Here is a 21863-nt window from a genome sequence, read left to right as displayed (position 1 = left end):
TCCCACGTGCTCTGCTGTCCCACATGCACAGATAACAGGGATACTTGTTGTATCCATGTTGCTGACCAAGAAGCAAGCATACCATTTTAGGGTCAACACAGATGACTCAATAGTGTTGGTGATATTGCAGCTGGTTGAATCTATGTCTGCAATTTCTTCACAAAGAGAAACTGAATGGCCAATTGGGACTGACCCAAATAAATGGCCCATGTGAAGGAGGACACACTTTGAGCTATCGATTAATAATTGCCATTCAGTTGAGTTATAGATTGGAATTCCCAAATCCTCCATTAAACCAGGCATGTTATGGCAATACACAAAGCCACTGTCAGTTCTAAAGTACTGCAGAAATGCAATTTCTCTGGTTGTAAAGTACTTTTTCAAGTAAGTTTTTCTCACGCAGTCTTGATGGAGGAGTTCTGAACCCTTTTTCGATAGTCCCAAATCAAGTGCCAAATCACTCAACTCATGCTGATCAAATCCTTCACGAACAGAGTCCTTTTCAATTTCAAACTTTTCATCACTGCTGTCACCTAGTTCCTCACCATAGTCATGTTCTTCAAAAGAGGGTAGTGTAACGAAACCGGCACCGGGATTTCATCTGAATGAGCCACTGGGCCTATACACGATGGTAGACTAGGATACTCTATGTTACGTTTATTTTTCTTTTTATATCCTGAAGTTTTCACTATAAAAAAGTAACAGTCACTGAAATGATCTCCTGGTTCTCGCCAAACTATAGGTATACCAAATGGCATCTTATCACGTTTCCTTTGTCCACATCTGTAAAACCCTCGACACATTGTTTGCACACCTTATGAGGGGCCCAAAACTTATCTTGATCACCAAATTTACCTTTGAAATATGCCAAATAGGCCTGCTCTACAAATGTGCTGATGTTCGCCCTTTGACTGGGAATGGTAAAACTCCCACAGCTATAACAAAATGAATCAGGGTTGTTTAGGCACCACGACAAGAAACAGCAGAGCCAGACATGATCTGAAAGAAAGTATATACGTGTGTAAGTAGAAAAATAAATTTTGCCTATTCACTACGTAGAGCTGTGCACAACCTCTGTCTTGCGTTTAAATGACTATCTCATACAAATCCAAGCTACAGTAATCGCATTAATATAAGCGGTAGAGACGTGACGTGATCAAAATAAAATTAACTGCACTTTCAGAATCAACATACCTATTTTAGTGTAAATAATCTTAAAAACTGAAGTCAACAAAAAATTTGTTCAAAATTGTTTCCCAGTGGTATCTATCAGATGTATATGTTAATGTGAGGCTGAGTTATCTTTTTTTTACCTTCAGAGTGTCTTTGAACTGGTTTAGTCTCTGGTGCCACCTGCAGGCTGCAATGGGTATTTCACAATATACTTCACAGTATAGAGGCAATTCTTAAACACCTAACCTGCTACTGTAGTAGTTTTATGAGTCGCCATTATTTTCCAATTTTAAATAATAGGTTTTTTTTTTTTAATAAAATGATTGAAATTTCAAGTTTCTACTGCTACTTGTGAATCTGTTATTGCCTATGTCAATAGGTGTTGGGCATTACATCAGTTTGAGATGATCTGTTTTTAAATACATATAAAACTCATTGACCAGGGCATCTAACCCACAGCTTACCTCCTGCTGACCTGACATCATACTTGTTTCAACCTGACACCTGCTCTCCCTTCCCTACCCAAGACATTGCCACCTAAGATAAAATAATCAAAATCAGACATGAGCCCTCATTTACTAAAGCTCTCCAAGGCTGGAGAGGATGCACGTTCATCAGTGAAGCTGGATGATCCACCAAACCTGTAATGGATTTCTTCAAAGTCATTTGCTATTTGCTAGCAAATGTTTTGAATCCTGGACCAGATCCATTCCAGGTTTGCTGGATCTTCCAGCTTCACTGATGAAAGTGTATCCTGTTTAAGGCTGGAGTTTTAATAAATCAGGCCCATGATATCCCTACTTTCATTACCACTCCAGCCACATCCACCTTTCTACCTGTAAATTATGACTTACCTCCTTAAACTCTTACTCTAGATGAAGTCTGCTCTCTTCTCTCATCATCTTCATCCACTTGACCCAATTCCCTCTGGTCTACTTTGTGCACATTTCTCCACCCTGGCCCCCGCACTAACCAAACTATGCAACCTTTCCCCCCTCTACTGGTATCTACCCCTCTCCTTTCAAACATGCCACAATTCTCCCTATCCTGAAGAAACCTTCACTGGACCCCTCCTTACTGTCTAGCCACTGTCCTATTTCCCTTCTCCCATGTTTCCAAAGTTCTTGAGCGCGTTGTCTACAAAACACTCACCGATTACCTGACCACCAACTCTTTGCTTGACCCTCTCCAATCTGGCTTTCCCATTCCACCGAAACAGCTCTTACTAAAATGGCCAATGACCTCATCAGAGCTAAGCCACAAGGAAACTTTTCCCTGCTCCTTCTCCTTGATCTTTCTTCTGCTTTTGACACTGTTGATCACCCCCTTCTAATACAAATCATGCGCTCCATTGGTATCCGTGACACTGCTATCTCTTGGTTTGCTTCCTATCTGGAGCAAAATAGCTGCACCGCATTTTATTCCTCTTCCCTGCAGCTGCCAGATTTAACCTCCCTAGTGGTAACCCCGAGTGTGACTCGGGGTAGAAAAAAGTTGCTAAAAGCGGTAACCCCGAGTCACACTCGGGGTGGGTAATCCTATGGGAGGTAATAGTAAATAGAGCCTTACCTAATCTGCCGGCGTCCCGCGTCGTCTATCGCCGCAATCTCCGTCTGCTTCTCTCTTCTTCCTGCCGGCCTCTGCACCTGATGAGTCACCGGGGGAGTTCCCGGTGACGTTGGTGCGTGTGTACGTTGCCGGCGGGGCGGGAAAATCAAAATCCATTTGTATTGCATTCAATACAAAATAACTATTGAATGTAATAAATTAGATTTATATGTGTAAAAGCAGTGTAGTTTTCAAGAACATTTATTTTACAGTATAAATAATATTATGGGTATAATATGTAATTTTTTTTTTAAATTTAAATTTTTTTTTTTTTTTTAAATATATAGATTTTTTAATATATTAAATGTAATATTTTTACATAAGTTTCAAACTTTATTATACTCATACTAATATATTATAGTGTAAAATACATTTTCATGAAAAACAATGTACCGCTTTTAGACATATAAAACCGGAAAGAAATGAACCGCTAGGGAAAGCAAGAGATATAGGTGGTAATAGGTGGCCACTTGTAATGTCCTAGCAATGATGAAGACATCTTGTAGCTTGTCAAAGAACTTCTTTAGCTCAGTCAGCAACATTACAAGAACAAGTCCAGTTGAAACTGACTATCTACAAATAGAATGGGAAATAACTTACTCAACCAAGGTAAAAAATGTACAAGAAAGAAAATGAAACTGACAGTAATTTAAAAAACAAACTAACAATTGGACTACTTGAAACCCTCTTACTTTATGCCAGGGAGGGATTCCCCCTAAAATTGGTGTCTTATAAAAGCACCTTAGGACAGTCTGAGGATTAAGATAACCTGTTAATTACCAAGACTACTCAAACGGCGATGAAAGACGAGGTTTTAGTAATGAGTGACCTAAAGAGGAACTATACTAAAAAAAAACAAAAACACACTTACCTTTAATCCCGCAGGGCAGTCCGATCACTCCGGGGGTGTGCGGCATCCGGTCCCGTGTCGTCTCGGCATTTGTCCCAAGGCATCTGCGCCACCATCTTCATCTCCTCTTCTGGGTCCTTCATCCTACGTCACCCGACCCAGGCACCAGATGTGACGTAGGATGAAAAAGAAATTGCCGATCTCCCTGCGCATGCGTGAAATCAGCAAAAAGGCTTCTTCTGCACATGCCCGAGATCCTAAAAAAAAGGTTTTCTTTTTGTATTTTTACCTTACATGAAAGGGTTCTGTACCCTTTTATGTAAAGTGAAAATTCTGAGTTTAGGTATGCTTTAAATATGCTGGATATTAAAGCAGACCTATTATCACAATTTCAACATTATATACAAGGCTGGCAATCTTTTTCACACAATGGAAAAAGTTTTTTTTTTAACTTTTTAAAATTTTTTGGGGAGATGTCTCCTCCCCTTCCATTTGAACTGCTGCAGCATCTTGGGATACTTGCACCACATATCCTCTGAGCATGTGCAGTGAGATTAGCACTTTTTTTTACATTTGCAGAAAGATACGCCAGGAAGCTGAGAGACACGGGACTGGCAGGATTCAATATGTGAATAAAACGAGTCTGTAAAGGTAAGATTTTGTTGTTTTTTTTGTGAAAGTTCTAAAGAACTAAACCCTAAAACTAAAAAAATACACAACTGGGCAAATCCTTTACTGAAGAAGGGACAGTTATGATTATTATTAAACAGGATTTAAAAAGCGCCAACATATTACGCAGCGCTGTACAATAAATAGGGGTTGAAAATAACAAAGATACAGACAGTGACAAAGGAGGGGAGGACCCTGCCCCGAAGAGCTTACAATCTAGGAGCTGGGAGATGTATCATACAATAGGAGGGGGGATATGGAGTGGTGGGAAGTAGTGAGGGTTTAAGTAACAGAAGAAGACGGGTAGGTGAGTTTGAAAGGATGGGGTTTGAGTGCTCTTTTAAATGAGCAGAAAGTAGGAGCAAGCCAAATAGGATGTGGGGAGGATAGGAAAGTTGATACTTCTTTTGCAATAAAATAAACTTAGCTGCCTCATTACTTTTTTAAGTTACAATGAACTATTCTTGCTCCATCTCAGGCCTGATATGATTCATTTCCAGATTCCGGATCTTGCCAATCTTGATTAGTCGGGCCACAATGACATAACTCAAACGCACACATGCAAGTTTGTTTAGTCCTGGCAAGTCCAGGGGATGCTAGGATACCTGGCCTATTTTTGCTTCCTAAAAAAAGAAGGAAAAAACAAGGAAAACAGGAAAAAAGAGTAGAAAGGAAAATGGGAAAGGAAGGAAAACAAAATAAAAAAAGAACAAACAAAAAAAGATAATAAAGGAAAGAGAAAAAAGAAAAATAAAGCAATGAAAAAAAAAGAATGAGAAAAAAGGAAAGAAGAAAAAAAAGAAAGGGTAAAGAAGGAAGGAAAGAAAGAAAAAAATAAGCGATGAAAAAGAAAAGAAGAAAGAGTAGGAAAAAAGGAAAGAAGAAATAAAAGAAGACAGGAAAAATAGAAAGGAAAACAAAAATGAAGGGAAAGAAAGAAGAAAGGAAGGAAAGAAAACAAAGAAAATGGAAAAAATAAACAAATAGAACAAGAAAGATGAAAAAAAAAGAAAGACAAAAAAAGAAAGGAAAAAGATAGAATAGAAGAAAAATAGAAAAGAAAAGAAAGGAAAGGAAAAGGAAGGAAAGAAAACAAAAAAAGATAAATAAAAAAATGAGAAAAAATATAATAAAAGAAAAAACTAAATAAGAGATGAAAGAAAAAAAGAAAGGAAAAAGAAAAGAAAGAAAGATAGAAAAAGAAAAGATAGGAAAAGAAAGAAAAGGGAAAGAAAGGCAAGCAAAAAAAATGGGAAAAAAGAGAATAAGGGAAAAAAAGAAAGAAAAAAGAACGATGCAAAAATAAAAGAAAATAAATTAAAAGAAAGAGAACAAAGAAAGAAAAGAAAATTATGAAAAGCAGAAGAAAGTAAGAGAAAAAAAGACGAGAAGAAAGGAAAGAAAAAAAATGAAAAGAGGGAATGAAGGAAAAGAAAACAAAGAAAAGAAAAAGAAAAAGCAAGAAAAAATAGAGATTAAAGGAAAGAAAATAAAAGAAAGAAAAGAAAGTGTCAATATTCAGCGGGCAATACACCCTATCCCAGGTCCTGTTCTATTTATTCTGTTTGTGATGTAACTAAAGGTTTGGATGGTGAGATTTGTCTGCTGATGACACAAAGGTGTACATTGGGGTTATATTTGATGGAGGAACCATAAATTGTCATTATTGGAGATTGGTCAGTTATGATAACTGCACATTTATAAATATAATAAGGCACAGGGGACGCCGTGCTGGACATAATGTGGGAAATAGGGGCTATACTAGATTGTAAGCTCCTCGGGGCAGGGTCCTCCCCTCCTCCTGTGCCACTGTCTGTATCTGTCTGTCATTTACAACCCCTCTTTATTGTACAGCACCACGTAATATGTTGGCGCTATATAAATCCTGTTTATTAATATTAATCATAATAATATCAATCTCAGATGATCGCAGAATAAGCAGTATGGTCAGGGATTAGGAATGGGAAACTTAATAAGGCATCTCCAGCAAGAAGGAAATCCTTAGTGGAGAATACTGATCCCTGAATACATTCACCGCTATTACCTCATTCACCAGATGAAGAATTCATTTAACAGCACGGCGTCGCTGCTAACCAATCACCCCGCCCATATCAGTTATGAAATGTGAATCTCGCGCCTCCCGCATGCGCAGTCTGATCAGTTCGGCCTTTTGGCAGAACTACATCTCCCGACATGTCTAGCGCGGAGGCGGAAGTGAGAGGAACTGAAAATTAGACAGTTGTGGGTAGGTGTCTGTTGAGCCCGGTGGAGGGTTCTGCTGGGCGTTTGGTTGGTCTCGTTATCGGGGAAAAAGGCGACCTATGAGCAGGGAGAGGTAGTTCGGTAAGTAGCTGGTAGTCAGTCATGTTTAGGCTGCCATAGGTGTTCATGTAGAGTGTGCAGTGAGTAGGCCTTACAGCTGTCTGGTAGCACAGTGACTGAACACACATGAGTGTGCTGTATGTTTCTACCACTGTATGGGGCCCTTTTGTCCTCAGGTGCAGAGGGCCCCCTTCCCCACAGGAATACAGGGTGCTGGGGCCCTTTTCCCCACAAGAATACAGGGTGCAGAGGGCCCCTTTCCCCACAAATATACAGGGTGCAGAGGGCCCCTTTCCCCACAGGAGTACAGGGTGCTGGGGCCCCTTTCCCCGCAGGAGTACAGGGTGCTGGGGCCCCTTTCCCCGCAGGAGTCAGGGTGCTGGGGCCCCTTTCCCCGCAGGAGTACAGGGTGCTGGGGCCCCTTTCCCCGCAGGAGTACAGGGTGCTGGGGCCCCTTTCCCCGCAAGAATACAGGGTGCAGAGGGCCCCCTTCCCCGCAAGAATACAGGGTGCAGATGGCCCCCTTCCCCACAAGAATTCAGGGTGCTGGGATGACCTAAGAAAACAAACTCTCCAATCTCATTCCCCCCTAAAATATTGTAATCCCCCACACAGGTGCCTACTTACCTCTTCCAGGTGATTGCCATGCAGTAACTTCCCATTGATTGGAATTGTCTGTATAGTGTGGAGTTTGTAAAATGTGATCGGTTTAGGAAAATTTCTGAACAGAGAATGAATTCATAACGAGGGGCTGCTGCTGGAAGATAGCAAGTTGTCATTTCTAGAGCGGATGGGTTTATCTGAAAAGGTGGGGACTTTTGATGAAATATGAGTTTGTAACACATGCCAATGTTCTTTAGGCTTGTCCATATTATGAGGGGGCCCGAGTACAGACTCTCCAGGTATGAAAGCCCTTGATGCGGGGCTGGGATGTACAGTACAATGCTCTGGGTTTTGTGGGTTACACAGCTGTAATGAATTATAATAATGGGCAGCTGCCCATTACAATAATGTAATGAATATATTGTCAGATGTTTACTTCCGATCTGAATAAATGATCAGACACAAAGGGAATTCAGCAGCCAATCTGTTGTGAATAGATAGAACGTGTTGATAAATATTCGTAGAAGTGGTATAGCGTATGAATGATCAAGTGCATCCAATTGGAATGCTGATCAATGGTTATCTGAAGAAAGATAACTGGTGGAGCAAAATCTTAAACTTAACGACTGGAATATTGATCAGTCACATGCAGAAATTGGTAGCAGATCTGCTACAGTAAAAGAGGAACTCCTGTGTTCTGCTTTCCTTACCACTGTATTTTGTGCATAATATCCCCAGACCAGTGTCCCCTTTTCTGTATATTGCAAATTGTTATCCCACTCATCAAATGGGCACATATCAGTTGTAAAGAACGTGAGAGTGAGTGCTAGAAGAAAGAGTGAGTGCCCCATTATTATTACTCAGTATTTATATAGCACCAACATATTACGCGGCGCTGTACAAAGTCATGTCACTAGCTGTCTCTCAAAGGAGCTCACAATCTAATGTCCCTGCCATGGTTATATGTCTTTATTACAGTCTAAGGTCAGTTTTTGGGGAGAAGTCAATTAACCTAACTGTATGTTTTTGGAATGTGGGAGGAAACCCACGCAAACACAGGGAGAACCTGAAAACTCCATGCAGATAGTGTCCTGGCCGAGATTCGAACTTGGGACCTAGTGCTGCATAGTTCTAACCACTGAGCCACCGTTCTGCCTCCATGCCTACCATGCTCTGGTGTACACATGGATGTCCCATCATGAACCTTGCACGTATTTCTACTGATGTTCATGTGGAAATTTAGAGATGTACCATGCTCTAATACAGCGGTTGCCAACCGGTGGTCCGCGGCTCTGGGCCAGCACTAGCGCTGGCCCAGCGCCCGTGAGCTCTAGCACGGGTCAGAGCTGCTGACCATGTCCCCCGTATTGATCCCAAGCTCAGACCAACGTTGGGAGAGTTGGCGGGTTCTGTCAATATGTTGTCACTAAAGGGGAAGATTCTTCCTCTTTGATTGACACCTGGCTTCCTGCACATGTGCAGTCCAGAGCCAGTAAATGTAGTGGTCCTCCGGTCCGAAAAGGTTGGGGACCACTACTCTAATATTTTGTTGGACCACCTTTATCTTTGATTGGGACATCTATTCGCCATGCTAGTGTTTCATTAAGTTCATGCAATGTCACAACATTTTCACTTCCTTTTAGTTTTTGGCAAAGAGGTTGTATTGATGACGAGTCACGCTGCCTTACATTTTCCCCAGCACACGCCAAACTTTCTCAATGGGTTTAAAGGGGAACCACTTCATCATCAGGCAGGTCCTTATTGCGAAAAGAGGCGATGTCCTTTTTGTAGTAAGTTATATTGGCTGCCTGATTGCTGACCCTCTGCCGAAATTTGCTGAATTAGCTTCCTGGGTTAGCTTCCTGAATGAACTCGTCATCTCAGCCGGGCCAAATAAGATGCCCAAAAGAAGAAAGTAAAGATGGCGGTGCCCACATTGGAACAGAGACAGGAAAGTATCCCCAGGATTTAGTTCCACTTTAAGGTCTGGATTCTGTAGTGGTCAATCCAATCAAAAGTGTGAAAATGTTTCATCCTCTCTAAACCACTCTTTCACAATATGAGCTTGATAAATCCTGACATTGACATTTTGGAAAATGCCTGTGCTGTCTGGGAAGAAAAAGAAATCCATTGATGGAATTTGTATATTCACATAGTCAGCTGACCTAATTTTTTGGGCACTTAACGTTGCTGAACCTTGACCTTCAGGACTTGTTTTTCAGGCATTGTATAATATGACATAGGAGTGACATGCAAGCTGTCACATGGAGGTTGGGGTGGTGCACACAAAGGAAAAATAATTCTTATGAAAGGTTAGCTTGACACTAGTTAAAATCAATTAAATTTTAAATGGGAAACCAATATACACATCCCGCATTCCTGTACTTTTATTGTTCCAAAAATAGTATTGGTGAGTTCTGAGTAAAAAAAAAAAAAGTCATGTTGGAATATGCTGCAAGATATTTAATCACGATTCAGTAGTGATTCAGTGTGAGCACAACATAAACCATGAAACTTTTCTGATTTGTTTTGTAGGATAGTGAGGAGAAGACTTTTTTTCTGGCTGCTTGTATAAGGTAAGTACTACAGTAACCAGACTATCCTAACAAAAACAAGTTTTCAACTTTGTCATTTAGAAGTACTGGGACTTCTGTATGAAGCTTTAAGAGAACACTTCTATGTCAGACGCAAGTATTTGTCATCCACAAACAGAGCAGCACTGCTGATAGTTTGCAGACCTATTTTACTGCCTGTCATACTTGATAGAATACTTTATTCTGTCTATCTCACACTTGACTCTGCATATCGAAAGCAAAGCTGTTGCAAATTTTAGAATTCCTCGTACTCCTGATGAGGTGCACCGCACGAAACATGTAGAGTTTACTATGTATACCGAGCAACTCAAAACTATGTGGATGACACTAATATAAAAAATTATGTCATGTTAAAATGTATGCATATTAGGGTGTATCTGAATTTTACCCGATGTGCAGTATATATATATTTTTAACGAGTTCATGTAGATAAAGTTGTTTGGATACTTTTACATACATAGATATGTTGCCTTTGATGCAGAGGTGCTGATCCTAAAACAAGTACGCAGTGGAACAAAGCAGAGTTCCTAATGTGCATTTTTTGTCTAATCATTGACTATTGATTGTGTTGATGCCAAAAAGATTATATTGATGATCAGGAGGGGCCCAGCAAGAGCAGTCCATATTAATTATGACTGTTTTTACATTTTTTTAATAGTAGATGAATGTCTCAGGTTAAGTTGGATAACATCTTCTCATTCCTTTCCTCTCTATAGGTTCTGAAGAGCAAGCTTGTAAGAATCTGGAATCCTTAATGTAATTTTTGCTATGACATGGGCACCAGCACACTCTAAGAAGCTGACTTCTCACTCTTCACCTTTTCTGGTGTTTTTTTTTTTTTTTCACTTTTAATATCTAATTTCCTATCCAAGGCCGGTCATGAGTAGTGTAAGTATACAACTATCCATCACCTTGCTGAATAAAGTAAGGTATGTGCTATAAGGCAGTGGTCGCCAACCTTTTCGGTCCCGCGGACCAATAAAATTACTGGCTCCTGACCTGGGGAGCCGGGTGTCGATCAAAGGGGGAGGAACCATAGTGACATTATGATTACATAACCCCGCCCACTCTCCCATCGCAGGCTCAGATCTAGGGACACAGCCTGCCCACTTCCCTGAGCCTGGGAACCTTACTGGGGACGTGGTCCACGGTTCTGGCCGGTGCATTCCCCCAGCAGGGTCCCTCTCCCAACCCCGCTTGGGGGTACACTGGTTGGCGACCGCTGCTATAAGGTATATATCAGGTCTTTATGTCAGTTGTTTAGTATTGTGATGACATTTTGGAAGGTAAACCAGTTGCTGTACACTGACCAAAACATTATTTAGGTTAATTAGAAAGCTTATTAAAATTGCACCTTGAAAGCAGCAGAATATATTAAATGTGAACAGACAGGTCATGAAGATGATTTGTGGAAGCAGAAAAAATGGGTTAGAGTTTAAATCTGGGAGAACAGATGGCAAGGTCATGAATCTTTAAAGTTCATTAATGATCTTGGGGCTGTCCAGACTTTGGACATTCAGCTATTTACCCAGGGACCAATAATTCAGCCTTAGTCCTTGGCAGCCCCCTTGAGATAACATTATATCTATGTCACATAGATATTGATGGGGACACCCAAAAGGACCCCTCTCTGTAAACAAAGGATAACAGAAGACTCAGGGCTGGAATGTCAGCATGTTAACTTTTTTTGCTGGAAATAAAAATTTCTCTGATTTCACCTATTGATGTTGTGATTTGACTTGGCAATGTTGCTGTAAGACAACCAGTCTGGGTTTTATTACCTTCATACCAGGGCATGTTTTTCTTTCCATTCAAATTTGTTGATGTTAGTTTTGCTCTTGTACACAAATTACTGGCTTGCTTATCCTCTAATTATATAGAAAGCTAAAACACTATGGTAAAGTAAATCTGTGACGGCAGGTATATGGGGACTGCCACTGCTGACCACCTTCCAAAACGTAGTTGATAATTATGAGGGTTCCCACTCAAAAATTAATTAGGTTTGCCACATTATTATTATTATTATTATTATTATTATTATTATTAATAAACAGGATTTATATGGTGCCAACATATTATGCAGCGCTGTACATTAAATAGGGATTGCAAATGACAGACAAATACAGACAGGGACACAGAAGGAGAGGACCCTGCCCCAAAGAGCTTACAATCTAGTAGGTTGTGGAATTTACACACAATAGGTAGGGTATATAGCCAGAGCACAGAAATAGGAATTTGCCCTCCTTCCAAAGGTAGGAATAAAAGTAGGTAGTTTAGCTGCAAATATAGTTCATTATATTGTTTCCTAAAACCAATAGCTTTGTTATTCATACAATTAAAATGTTACACAGAAAACTTTTCAATAGACCATATGATAAAAAGCCAAAAAGTGTTTCTCTCGAAATTCAGGAATTCAAAAAGCCATTCTTTGTATGTCCCGACACATTCTGCAGTTTTTTTTTTCCTGCAGCAGGTGTGATCTATATCACAGGTATGAACACAAGAATCAAGAAGTGCTCAGCCAGATTATTGCAATTAATATCATTTAGTGTTACACTGCTATTGTGTGATACTTTCCCCACCTTCTAGATTGCAGGCTCTTCTGGGCAGGGTCCTTTCCTCCTCCTGTTTCACTGTCTGTATCTGTCTGTCATTTGCAACCCCAATTTAATGCTGCATAATATGTGGGTGCTATGTAATAATATTAATTAATAAATAATAACACGTGACCTAAAATGCGTGCGTCTATGTAATCCAATCCAAGTAAGCTTCCTTTTTTTCTGAAGTTCCCTTAAATTTCTGGTATATGACGGTGCTTGCAGCCTCACAGCTGTTTTAGGACAGTAGAGATTGCCCATTATTATTATACATTACAATACAAACAGTATTTACATACCATATATTATGCAGCGCTGCCCATTTACACTGAAACCAAACTGTACATGCTGTTGGTATAGCTTTGGCTAGGTCACCCAGGAAAGTCACCCGGACAGATTGACAGATTCTTGTCCGATATTGGCCCTGAAGCAATTATCAAGTTAATAACTCCTCATTTCACCCCTTCGGCAGCAAAGGAAAAATAAGAACCTTCTTTTTTTTTTTTTTTTTTTTTTTGAACTTCAGTCTGATCTGACTTGAAAGACTTGCATGTTCCTTGATAACAAACCAATACCTATTAAAGTGTCCTTTATTTTTAGCATATTTTTTTTTCCAGGCCCAGAGAAAACGTAGAGGATCTCAATCAAACAAAAGATCGTCCCACAAGAGAAGAAGAGGGTTAACTTCAACCAGTGCAATGACAACAGCTACAGAGCTGATTGAGCTGGAAGAAGGTGGTAAGTATTCTCCTTTAGGAAACTGTATAACATCATGCATATATTTGAGTCATTTGACACATTCTATGTAACTGAAAAAAATTGATTGCGTTGGAAAAGCAAATAAATCACTTGTTTGGCAAGTACAAATTTATTATTCAGTGTTACAGATAGAATACGTCATATTTACACGAGAGAGCTTGCAAAGCCGTTGCAAATATGGTTTAACATTTGGGGTTGGGGGAAGAAGCAATATGACAATATGGGGGAAAATGATGTTTCCCTGTGTGCCTATTAACCAAAAAAATTGTTATTTTACATAGTTTTGTTGTCTTTTAAATTTTATGTAACCTAACATGTAATATATAATATTAATTGTTAAGTTTTATGATGTAAACATATAATTAGTTTATTATAAAAACAAGTAGGGAGCTGCCACCAGAACAAGTCAAGATAGAGGTCTGTTTTTTTTTTTTTTATTCCTGTTATGTTTTGAGGTAGGAAGTGAACATGTGGTAAAATAATTGACTAGTTAATCAAAAAAATATTTGTATGATTTTGTTGTTTGAGCACCAATTGCCCACAGTGTTGTATCCCATAGAAACCAACAGTTTATCCCTGTATTCCTTAACCTTTCTAACATGAGAGAACCCCTTAAAATAACTTTCACATCTTCAGGGAACCCCTGGTGATAAATGGGAAAAATGTCTCTTTCATTTTTAGCCAGTGTATAGAAAATCACCCTTACAGATAGCCTGAATAATTATTGGTGTCACCTAAACCCTCTGAGATGTTAAGGAACCTCTGGAGGAGCCCTTGGGTTTCACAAAACCCTGGTTGAGTAACAATGCTTTAACTGACATGATGAAAAATAGAATGCTACAGTAGAATACAGATATGTAGAGCTCTCAGTAAAAAAAGAATGCAGTTTTTGTTTTGCCGTTTTATTAAAAAAAAAAAAGTAAAAAATATTTTTGGTATGTGTTCAGTGGAAGAAGTTGTGGATTTGACTTGTGAGTCCTACGAGCCAGCCGTTGTGGACCTAACAGACCTAACACACAATGATTCTGTGGTGGTAAGTTTGCATCGGTTGATATTTCTGAAGAAAATCATATTGGAGAGATATAGGAATATCATTTTTATATTTATGTGTTTAAGGGACTGATGCAATTACATTGTTATCATTTACACAGGCGGGGAGGGCCATGGGTTGTGAGGTTCACCTAGGGCATGAACAGTTTTTTTTTCATTTTTTAAATTTTTTTATTAGGAATATAACTTGCTTACAAAGTAGTCCCTTTACATCTGAACTATCATTCTTAAAGTATACAAATTATTGTTACTCTTTATATTGGCATAATTTATTTTATATGTAATGTGGTTTTTTTTTTTTTTTCTCCTCATCTGTATCTACGCATTATCTTCCAAACTAGATTGTAGAAGGTGAGTTTATTTTTTTTCGTATTACATTCTTTTACACTATAGTATTTTCACGCTCATACTTGCATGCTATCACTTCCTGCCTTATAGGTCTGTTGTTTTGTGCTGTCTATTTCTGGAGCAATTTTCCCAGATGTTTTTATCACATCACTAACAAGACATTTCCCTTTCAACCAAAACAGTAGAGCAGGGGTGTCAAACTCAAATACACAGAGGGCCAAATTTAAAAAAAACTTAGACAAATTTGGGAGCCAACCTTGAAATTTATTGAAAAAATTGATTCCTTCTCATTAGATATAAACCCTTTTCATATGGAAACAGAGGTTTGCTTCACATTCAATCTGGAACAAGCCTATAATAGAGAAAGCAAAAACATTTTTTTTAATTTTATTTATTAAAAAATCTAATGCCTCATTCTCTATTTGTAGCCTTCTGAATTAAATTTTAAACCTTTTCGCACAGGCTAACAATAGTAAAAAAAATATTCTATGAAAATCCAACCATTTAAATCCATGCCTTGGAGTAGCAAGGAAAAGTACAGCTATGGGGGAGTGCTGGAAATGCCAGACGCGGCAAATGCCACGCTAAATCTTATGAGTGGCCCGCCGCTGAAACTCCCTCTTTATTGAAATTATTTGCGTCTATAAAACAGTCCAATGCTGGGCTACGCATAGGCAGAGAGCCCGCTGGTCTGTAGACGCGAGTGATACCAGGAATTGTTGTAGCGGCGCAATTTCAATGCAGTGGCTGGCCAGCTGCAATTAATATTTAGGATTTCTTTGGGGGCCAAAAAAAAAAAAAAACACAAAGGGGGGTCAGAGTTTGACGCCCCTGCAGTGTGCAGTGCAGATATATGTTCCATTTTGTCAATCCTTTTTTGTGAAGTGATCTCTTCTTACTTCCTGATATATGCCATCCACTAGTCATTAATCATACATTTTGTCTTATTTGTAGAGCACCAAGGCCGGAGAAGAAATGGAAGAAATGCATCCAGAGGAGGGTCCTCACATGCCGCCAGCTGTATATTAAGCAGTGACGATGAAGATTCAAAAGATAATGACCTTTATCTCCGTGGCAGTAGATCCAGTGATGTAACATCTCCACATAACACCCGATCTAGGTTGGGAAATTTTAGCTGCTTATTGGACCATATTTAGACCATATTTAAAAATCTTTGCTGCTTATAACAACCAGTCATGTTTTCATAATTCTGTATGGTTATGGTACATGTGTCGATTTCTTTTTTGTGTGTGGACTTATTTTCCAAGGTATCCATGAGCAACTCATGACTTAGAGTAGGCATAATCTGGTTGAAATTTTAATTGTTCTCACTGAAAATCCTAGTTTTACAAGAGTTATGCCATGGTGCTTGGTTAGATCAGAAGGCAAAACTGGAAGTCATTTTAATATGCAAGTCCCAGCCTCAAAAAAATGTAACACCCACAAGGCAGAAGTGTCCAAAATGCCCCATGAAGTGGAATCTTTAGCAAAATAAAAACATACCATGGAATGTATTACACCAAAAAGCACTCTATCTTCCCCTATTTTCATTATTTTTATATTCATTACCTGTAAGCACACATGCACATTATCGGTTCTAGCAGATGAGATGCCAGAAGTGTAGTTTTTCAGCTAGATATTGTATAAGGTTATTTATTCAGCCTGTGAAGATTCCACAATAGCATGCTGATCCAACTACAATCTGGTGAGTAGTTAGCCACAGTCTGTGGCTTTGCTTTGCAAGTAATGGCGACTGTACTACTGTGGCACATAAAAGCTTACTTTCTATCTGTAGTGATATCCAGGCATGGTGATGGTATGTGTAAACTAGCATCTGGAAAGTAGGGGCCGGCAAAATATCAAGATTAGTTTCCAAAGCATTAGCGATGTTAGATAAAGTGAAAAGACACATATATGTTTTTCTTTTGTTCTTGGGGACATATTTTAACTTTTTAACAATTTAAGTAGTTGTAACTATTTAACCTTTCTTTGTGGTTTTTACAGATCAACTGGAGGAAATGTTAGTTGTCCTATTTGCATGGACGGATATTCAGAAGTAAGTCCTTTATGTAACTGCTTAAAAAAGGGTTCTACCCTGTGCCCTAGTGTTTAAATTGTTTGGCTTTTTTACCTGAAATGTTTGTCATCGGGCATTGGAAGCCCTTAAGAATAGTCCTGTCATCGAGATTATACAGCTTACCTTACTCTATGAACGCTGTTTTGCCAATCTGTAGCAATGGCACATTATAAAGTAGGGCTGGTTGTTAAGGGAGCCTTTTGATGAGGTAGGCAGATGTCCTGCAGTGTGGTTAACCTAGCAAGTGATTCTAAGCTTTTGGGCAGGATCCTCCCCTCCTCCTGTGTTACTGTCGTTGTGTCATTTGTAACCCCTATTTTAGTGTACAGCGCTGCGTAATTTGCTGGCGCTATATAAATACTGTTTAATAATATTGATAAGTGATCAAAGCCAAGTGAAATGGCACATGAAAACAAGTCAACCAACTAAGCAGTATTCATAAGGTTCATGTTCTGTGAATGTTACTGAGGATACGTGAAAAGCCGAACCCAGCGTTTGTCCTGCAGATACTGGGCAGCATGGAAGACTATGTGGAGCAATGTTTTGTACTACTTTCTTGCCATATTGCATGCCATCTACAGCTTGATATATTCAGGGTGTGTTTTGGTACAGGCACATTGAGAAACCAAAGTTTATGTTTTGCATTTAGTGGTTAGTTTAAAGGATTCCTGATTGGTAGCTCAGTGTCTTATTATAGTAACCCACACAGCAGGCTCAAAATTGTGCTGCAAATTCCGGTGGCTATGGGCAGCATGGTGGCTCAGTGTTTAGCACTCTGGCCATTGCAGCACTAGATCCCAGTTTCAAATCTCAGTCATGCATGAAGTTAGTATGTTCTCCCCGTGTTTGCGTGGGTTTCCTCTTCTCCGGTTTCCTCCCACATCCTAAAAACAGTTAGGTTAATGGGCCCCCCCCCCCAAAAAAAAAAAATGACATTAGACTGAGATAGGGACATTAAATTGTGAGAGACAGTTAGTGACAAGGCTAAGGACTTTGTAAAGCGCTGTGTAAATCGTTGGTGCTTTATAAATACTGTTTAATAATAATAATAATAATATTAATTAGGGTTGGACAGCATGCAGCGGTAAGGGTCCTTTAAACTTTTGTGTTAACCCTAGCTTATTATACTAGCTCTTGCTGTAAGAGCTTTTTCTTATGAATGGTCTGCCTAATGAATGTATAATGAGCTATCAATTCTATCAGGTTGGTTCATACTTTGTTTTGTTTTTTTTTTTCCTCCTAGATTGTGCAAAATGGACGTCTTATTGTGTCCACAAAATGCGGTCATATATTCTGTAGCCAGTGCCTTCGAGATGCTCTTAAAAATGCCACCTCTTGTCCGACATGCCGAAAGAAACTTACACACAAACAGTATCACCCCATTTACATATGAGGAATCATTACATGTGTTCGTTCTACTCAGACTCAACCTACTTGGGTGGTGTGTATGTATGTGGAGGGTATATTGTGTTGGGACCCGGAAGCTTCTGTGGAAGAAAATTGCACATTAGTTCTGCTTTGCGCAATGCCAGTTCTGAGTGACTGGTTGACAAAGAAATGAGTTGTTTAGGACTTTTATATAGGCACTTATCTTTCAAAGCACCTCTTTTTGAGAGAGGGGTTGACTGCATTCGAGGGGGGTCTTTATGGTTGCCTGCTTCAGCAGCTCCATAGACGTTCTAAGATTCTGCTGCTCTATTGTCCATTGACTTCAAGCTCCAGCCAGCTGGTGTCTGGTTTTGCCAAAATTAAGATGACCAAGGGATAAACAAGATTGGCCTCTACCCTTTGAACAGTCTTCTGGTGTTTTATTGCATCATCCTCCCTGAAAAATATAACAACATAAAGCAAATCAATGAAACAACCAGCTTATAATGAACATTACCCATCTTGAACTTTGAAGGTTTTGTCTAAATAAGAACATATTGCCCTTTTAGAACAAGTGGGCTTGTGCAGTAGTTTGAACAATCATAATACAATTATTGTGATTGTGCAGGCCTATGTAATGTTTATATTTGCCTCTTATTTATCATTGCTTTAATTGGAATCATATTCAGTGCTAAGAAGTCTCTGTGGCATGACAGTTACTGCTCTTAAAACAGACCGTATTCCCCAAAGCAGCCATCTCCTAACTCCAGAATATGCATATATCCGTATCAAATAGAGCCCTGAAATACAAGGGAGCGTGATGTGTTTTTTTTCTGTAAGGTACAGACCTTTGAATTGTTGTCCTGTATATCTTAAGGTGATTTTTGATGTGATATAATATAATTTTTAGTGCTTACTCTTTCATGTTTTTATTATTAAATATAAATGTTTGTAAGACTGTTGTGCAACACTACAAAGACTACCTGGCTTTTATCTGTCATCAGATAAAAATATCAGAAGGTGAATATAAATCATTTGAGTAAGCCTGCACAGTTACACTAACTTAAAACGAATAGCCAAATCCTTTTCATAGCCATATTATAAAACTTTTTAGGTGTAAATGTTCTGCTTGGAATCCAGCACAAGTTGCTTGATGACCTTTATTTGCCAGAAAGATGCTGATTTATATTCACTTGCCCACTGCAGTGTTCAACCCTGAATTTCTTTTGAATCTGGATGGGAAGAAGCTGTAGGTGGGTGTGGAGTTCCCTGTATTACGACCCAACTCTTCAGTAACCACCCACAAACAGCCGGGTGGTGCACCCAGCTAATAGGGCCTAGGGAGAACACTGCACTGGGACCTGACTTAGGTCCATTGACTGCTACTTGTCTGCCCTTATTGTCCTTTCTTACTGTATCACATTGCAGAGTGGAATCATAGTTAGCAAGGCTTAGATGTGGAGTTAGAGCAAGTTGGATCACATAATATAGTGAAAGAGTAAGAGAGGGACATCAAAAGTGTGCACAAATTACATTTGACATTATTTTTGTTACATTAATCTAGCACCTGCCCCTTTATGTGATAACTAGGATCTGTTGTGCAGTATTGTTTTTTTCAGGGTAATAGTAATAGTTTCTTTTTACTTTTTCTAAATTGCCTTATAAGTTGTTGGCATAATAGTCTGTATTAATTCTTCATGACAAGTAAGGCTAGATGTCTGTGATTGCAGCACCCTGCTTCATCTCCTTGACTAGTCATATGATATGACTTGACTGCTGCAAAGGTATTTCAAACCTGAAAGCAGAACCTAATTGTGCTGCTCGGCATCCAACACATGGCTCAGCAACTGAAGAATTTATCATATTGGAATGTAAGGTGGGTGTTTGGCCTTTTCAAAACATTCAACCAAAAATATTTGGGTGCTTCAAACCTCAATGTGCCATAATAAAGGTCTTAAAGTACAGCATGCCTATGCCAATATGTTGCTTTTGCCTGTCTGCTAGCCGGCCTAATGGGCAGAAAGAATTTCCAATTTGTTATTCAGGTGTGCATGTTAAATACCCAGTTACAATTAATTTATCTACCTGCCGAAGTCTTGTGATTCACATACCTCAATAGGGTAGGTACCCTGTATTCTATAGTTTTGATTTTGTCCTTTGCTTCTTGTGTCACCTATACATCTCCAGCCTGCTGATTGGACTATAAATTGTCATATTTTTTTATGTACATTGAAAAAAGCTGTAAATCAAAATCGGGGAATGTGGTTTTGCCCTCCTGGCTCAGCAGCATGAAATGGATGTGTGAATCACAAGATTGGGTGAAGAGAATGACAAATTAATTTTGTCAATTCACATCTGTATTTTAAATGCGAATGTACCTGTTAAGAGTAGATATTTTTTTTTTTTGTAAGTCAGGCTTTGAAAAAAGATCATTTGTGTACTCACCAAAATATGTATTATTGATATGTAATCACCGAAATTTAATAAAATGTTAAAAGTACGCAGGGACACCCTAATGGCAAGTGAACTGATGATCTCCAGAGTATCTTTCCCAAGTCATTTTCCAGGTTGGCATTAATTAATTTAGTGCTGTCCTGGAAGATTCTTACTAGGTATCTAACTTTTTCAGCTTATGTCAAACTTTTTTATTTATGCGTTTGTCTACTTTTGATCCCTATAACATCTTCAACATCTTTCTCCTTCACCACTCAGCTTCTGGTTTACTAGGATTGGAATATTGGAATGTCATTTTCACCAGTAGTATCACTTATGATCTAGGATTGTGGTAACCCAGACTGAGGTGGACATCAGACCTTTTAGTTCTGTTGGCTTCTTGCTGACGTTGATGAAGTTTGAGAGGGAAGGACAATTCCTTGTTACGGACATAAAAGACATAAGCTGGATTTTGCATTTAAATTTAAATGACATATTCATTAAACCTATTGCCTCAATACTTTTGTATTTTTTATGTGTTTTTTTTTTTTTTTTTTTCATTAACCTGGTGTATTTCCACTATTTCCTTACCTCACAGATTTAGCTTAGCCTAATTGTGTATTATTTTTATTGTAATTTTTATTTCTAAAAATATTTATATAATACTTGTACATATGGCTCATGCGACAATCAGTTGTATGACTAAAAAAAAAAAAATAAACATCTTTATTAACATAAAAAGAAAGTTCCTCTATAGAATCCATTTTTAGAATGGTAAGGTCAGGAGTTGGATGCTATGACACTGTTCATTTGTTCCAGCAACACATGAGAAATGGGCCACGGTTTCACCACTTCAGAGAATAGACCATGTGATGACCGACATGGCATTGGTCACCAAATGTACTGGAGAGAAGAATACATTGTCCATTACTTATTTTAAGATAGTGATAAAAGTCACTTGCAAAACAAAAGAAAAAGAATGAAAAAAGGTATTTAACATTCCTTACTCTACATGCATTGGGCCTGATGTATTAAAACTCTTCAAAGCTGTAGAGGAAACACTTTCATCAATGAAGCTGGGTGATCCAATAAACCTGGAATGAATCTGGTCCATCTGGATTTAAAACATTTGCTGGCAATTAGAAATTTATTCCAGGTTTGCTGGATCACCCAGCTTCACTGATGAAAGTGCATCCTCTCCAGCCTAGTTTAATAAGTCAGGCCCATTATGTAAAAATCACACATTACACAAGTGGATAAATTATAATGGGTTGATTTTGGTGGCTCACCATAAAAGCCTTATTAAAACAACAGTGCTATTGTGTTCAACCCCCATACACTTCTCCCAATGTGATCATCACTTTTAATTATGATCTTCAGGTTTTGAATGAACCGGTGATCCTGCGTTTTAC

At 38.8% G+C, this 21863-nt stretch overlaps 1 protein-coding gene across 6 annotated transcripts; it reads left to right on the top strand.

Annotated features, from left to right (window-relative positions):
- Nucleotides 1–6488: 6488 nt before the first annotated feature.
- RNF4 (ring finger protein 4) lies at nt 6489–20969 on the top strand. 6 transcript variants are annotated; one of them, XR_011920001.1, is made up of 10 exons: nt 6519–6643; nt 9761–9801; nt 10536–10707; nt 13034–13154; nt 14123–14208; nt 14567–14576; nt 15528–15693; nt 16578–16629; nt 17894–19894; nt 20731–20969. XR_011920001.1 is itself a non-coding variant. In XM_072406546.1 (10 exons), exons 3-9 carry the CDS (start codon nt 10699–10701, stop codon nt 18041–18043), a joined length of 594 nt encoding a protein of 197 aa, XP_072262647.1. In that variant the 5' UTR covers nt 6519–6643; nt 9761–9801; nt 10536–10698; the 3' UTR covers nt 18044–18091; nt 19749–20969. The 6 variants fall into 6 exon arrangements, 5 of the variants coding, with proteins under 5 accessions (XP_072262645.1, XP_072262647.1, XP_072262648.1 ...); XM_072406546.1 differs by having other exon boundaries at nt 17894–18091; nt 19749–20969; XM_072406544.1 differs by having other exon boundaries at nt 6489–6545; nt 17894–20969.
- The last annotated feature ends 894 nt before the right edge of the window (nt 20970–21863 follow it).

The sequence above is a fragment of the Pyxicephalus adspersus genome, chromosome 3 (assembly GCF_032062135.1).
Source record: "Pyxicephalus adspersus chromosome 3, UCB_Pads_2.0, whole genome shotgun sequence".
NCBI lineage: Eukaryota > Metazoa > Chordata > Amphibia > Anura > Pyxicephalidae > Pyxicephalus > Pyxicephalus adspersus.
The sequence above is the reverse complement of the archived record's forward strand: the minus strand, read 5'-3'. Positions and strand labels throughout refer to the sequence as shown.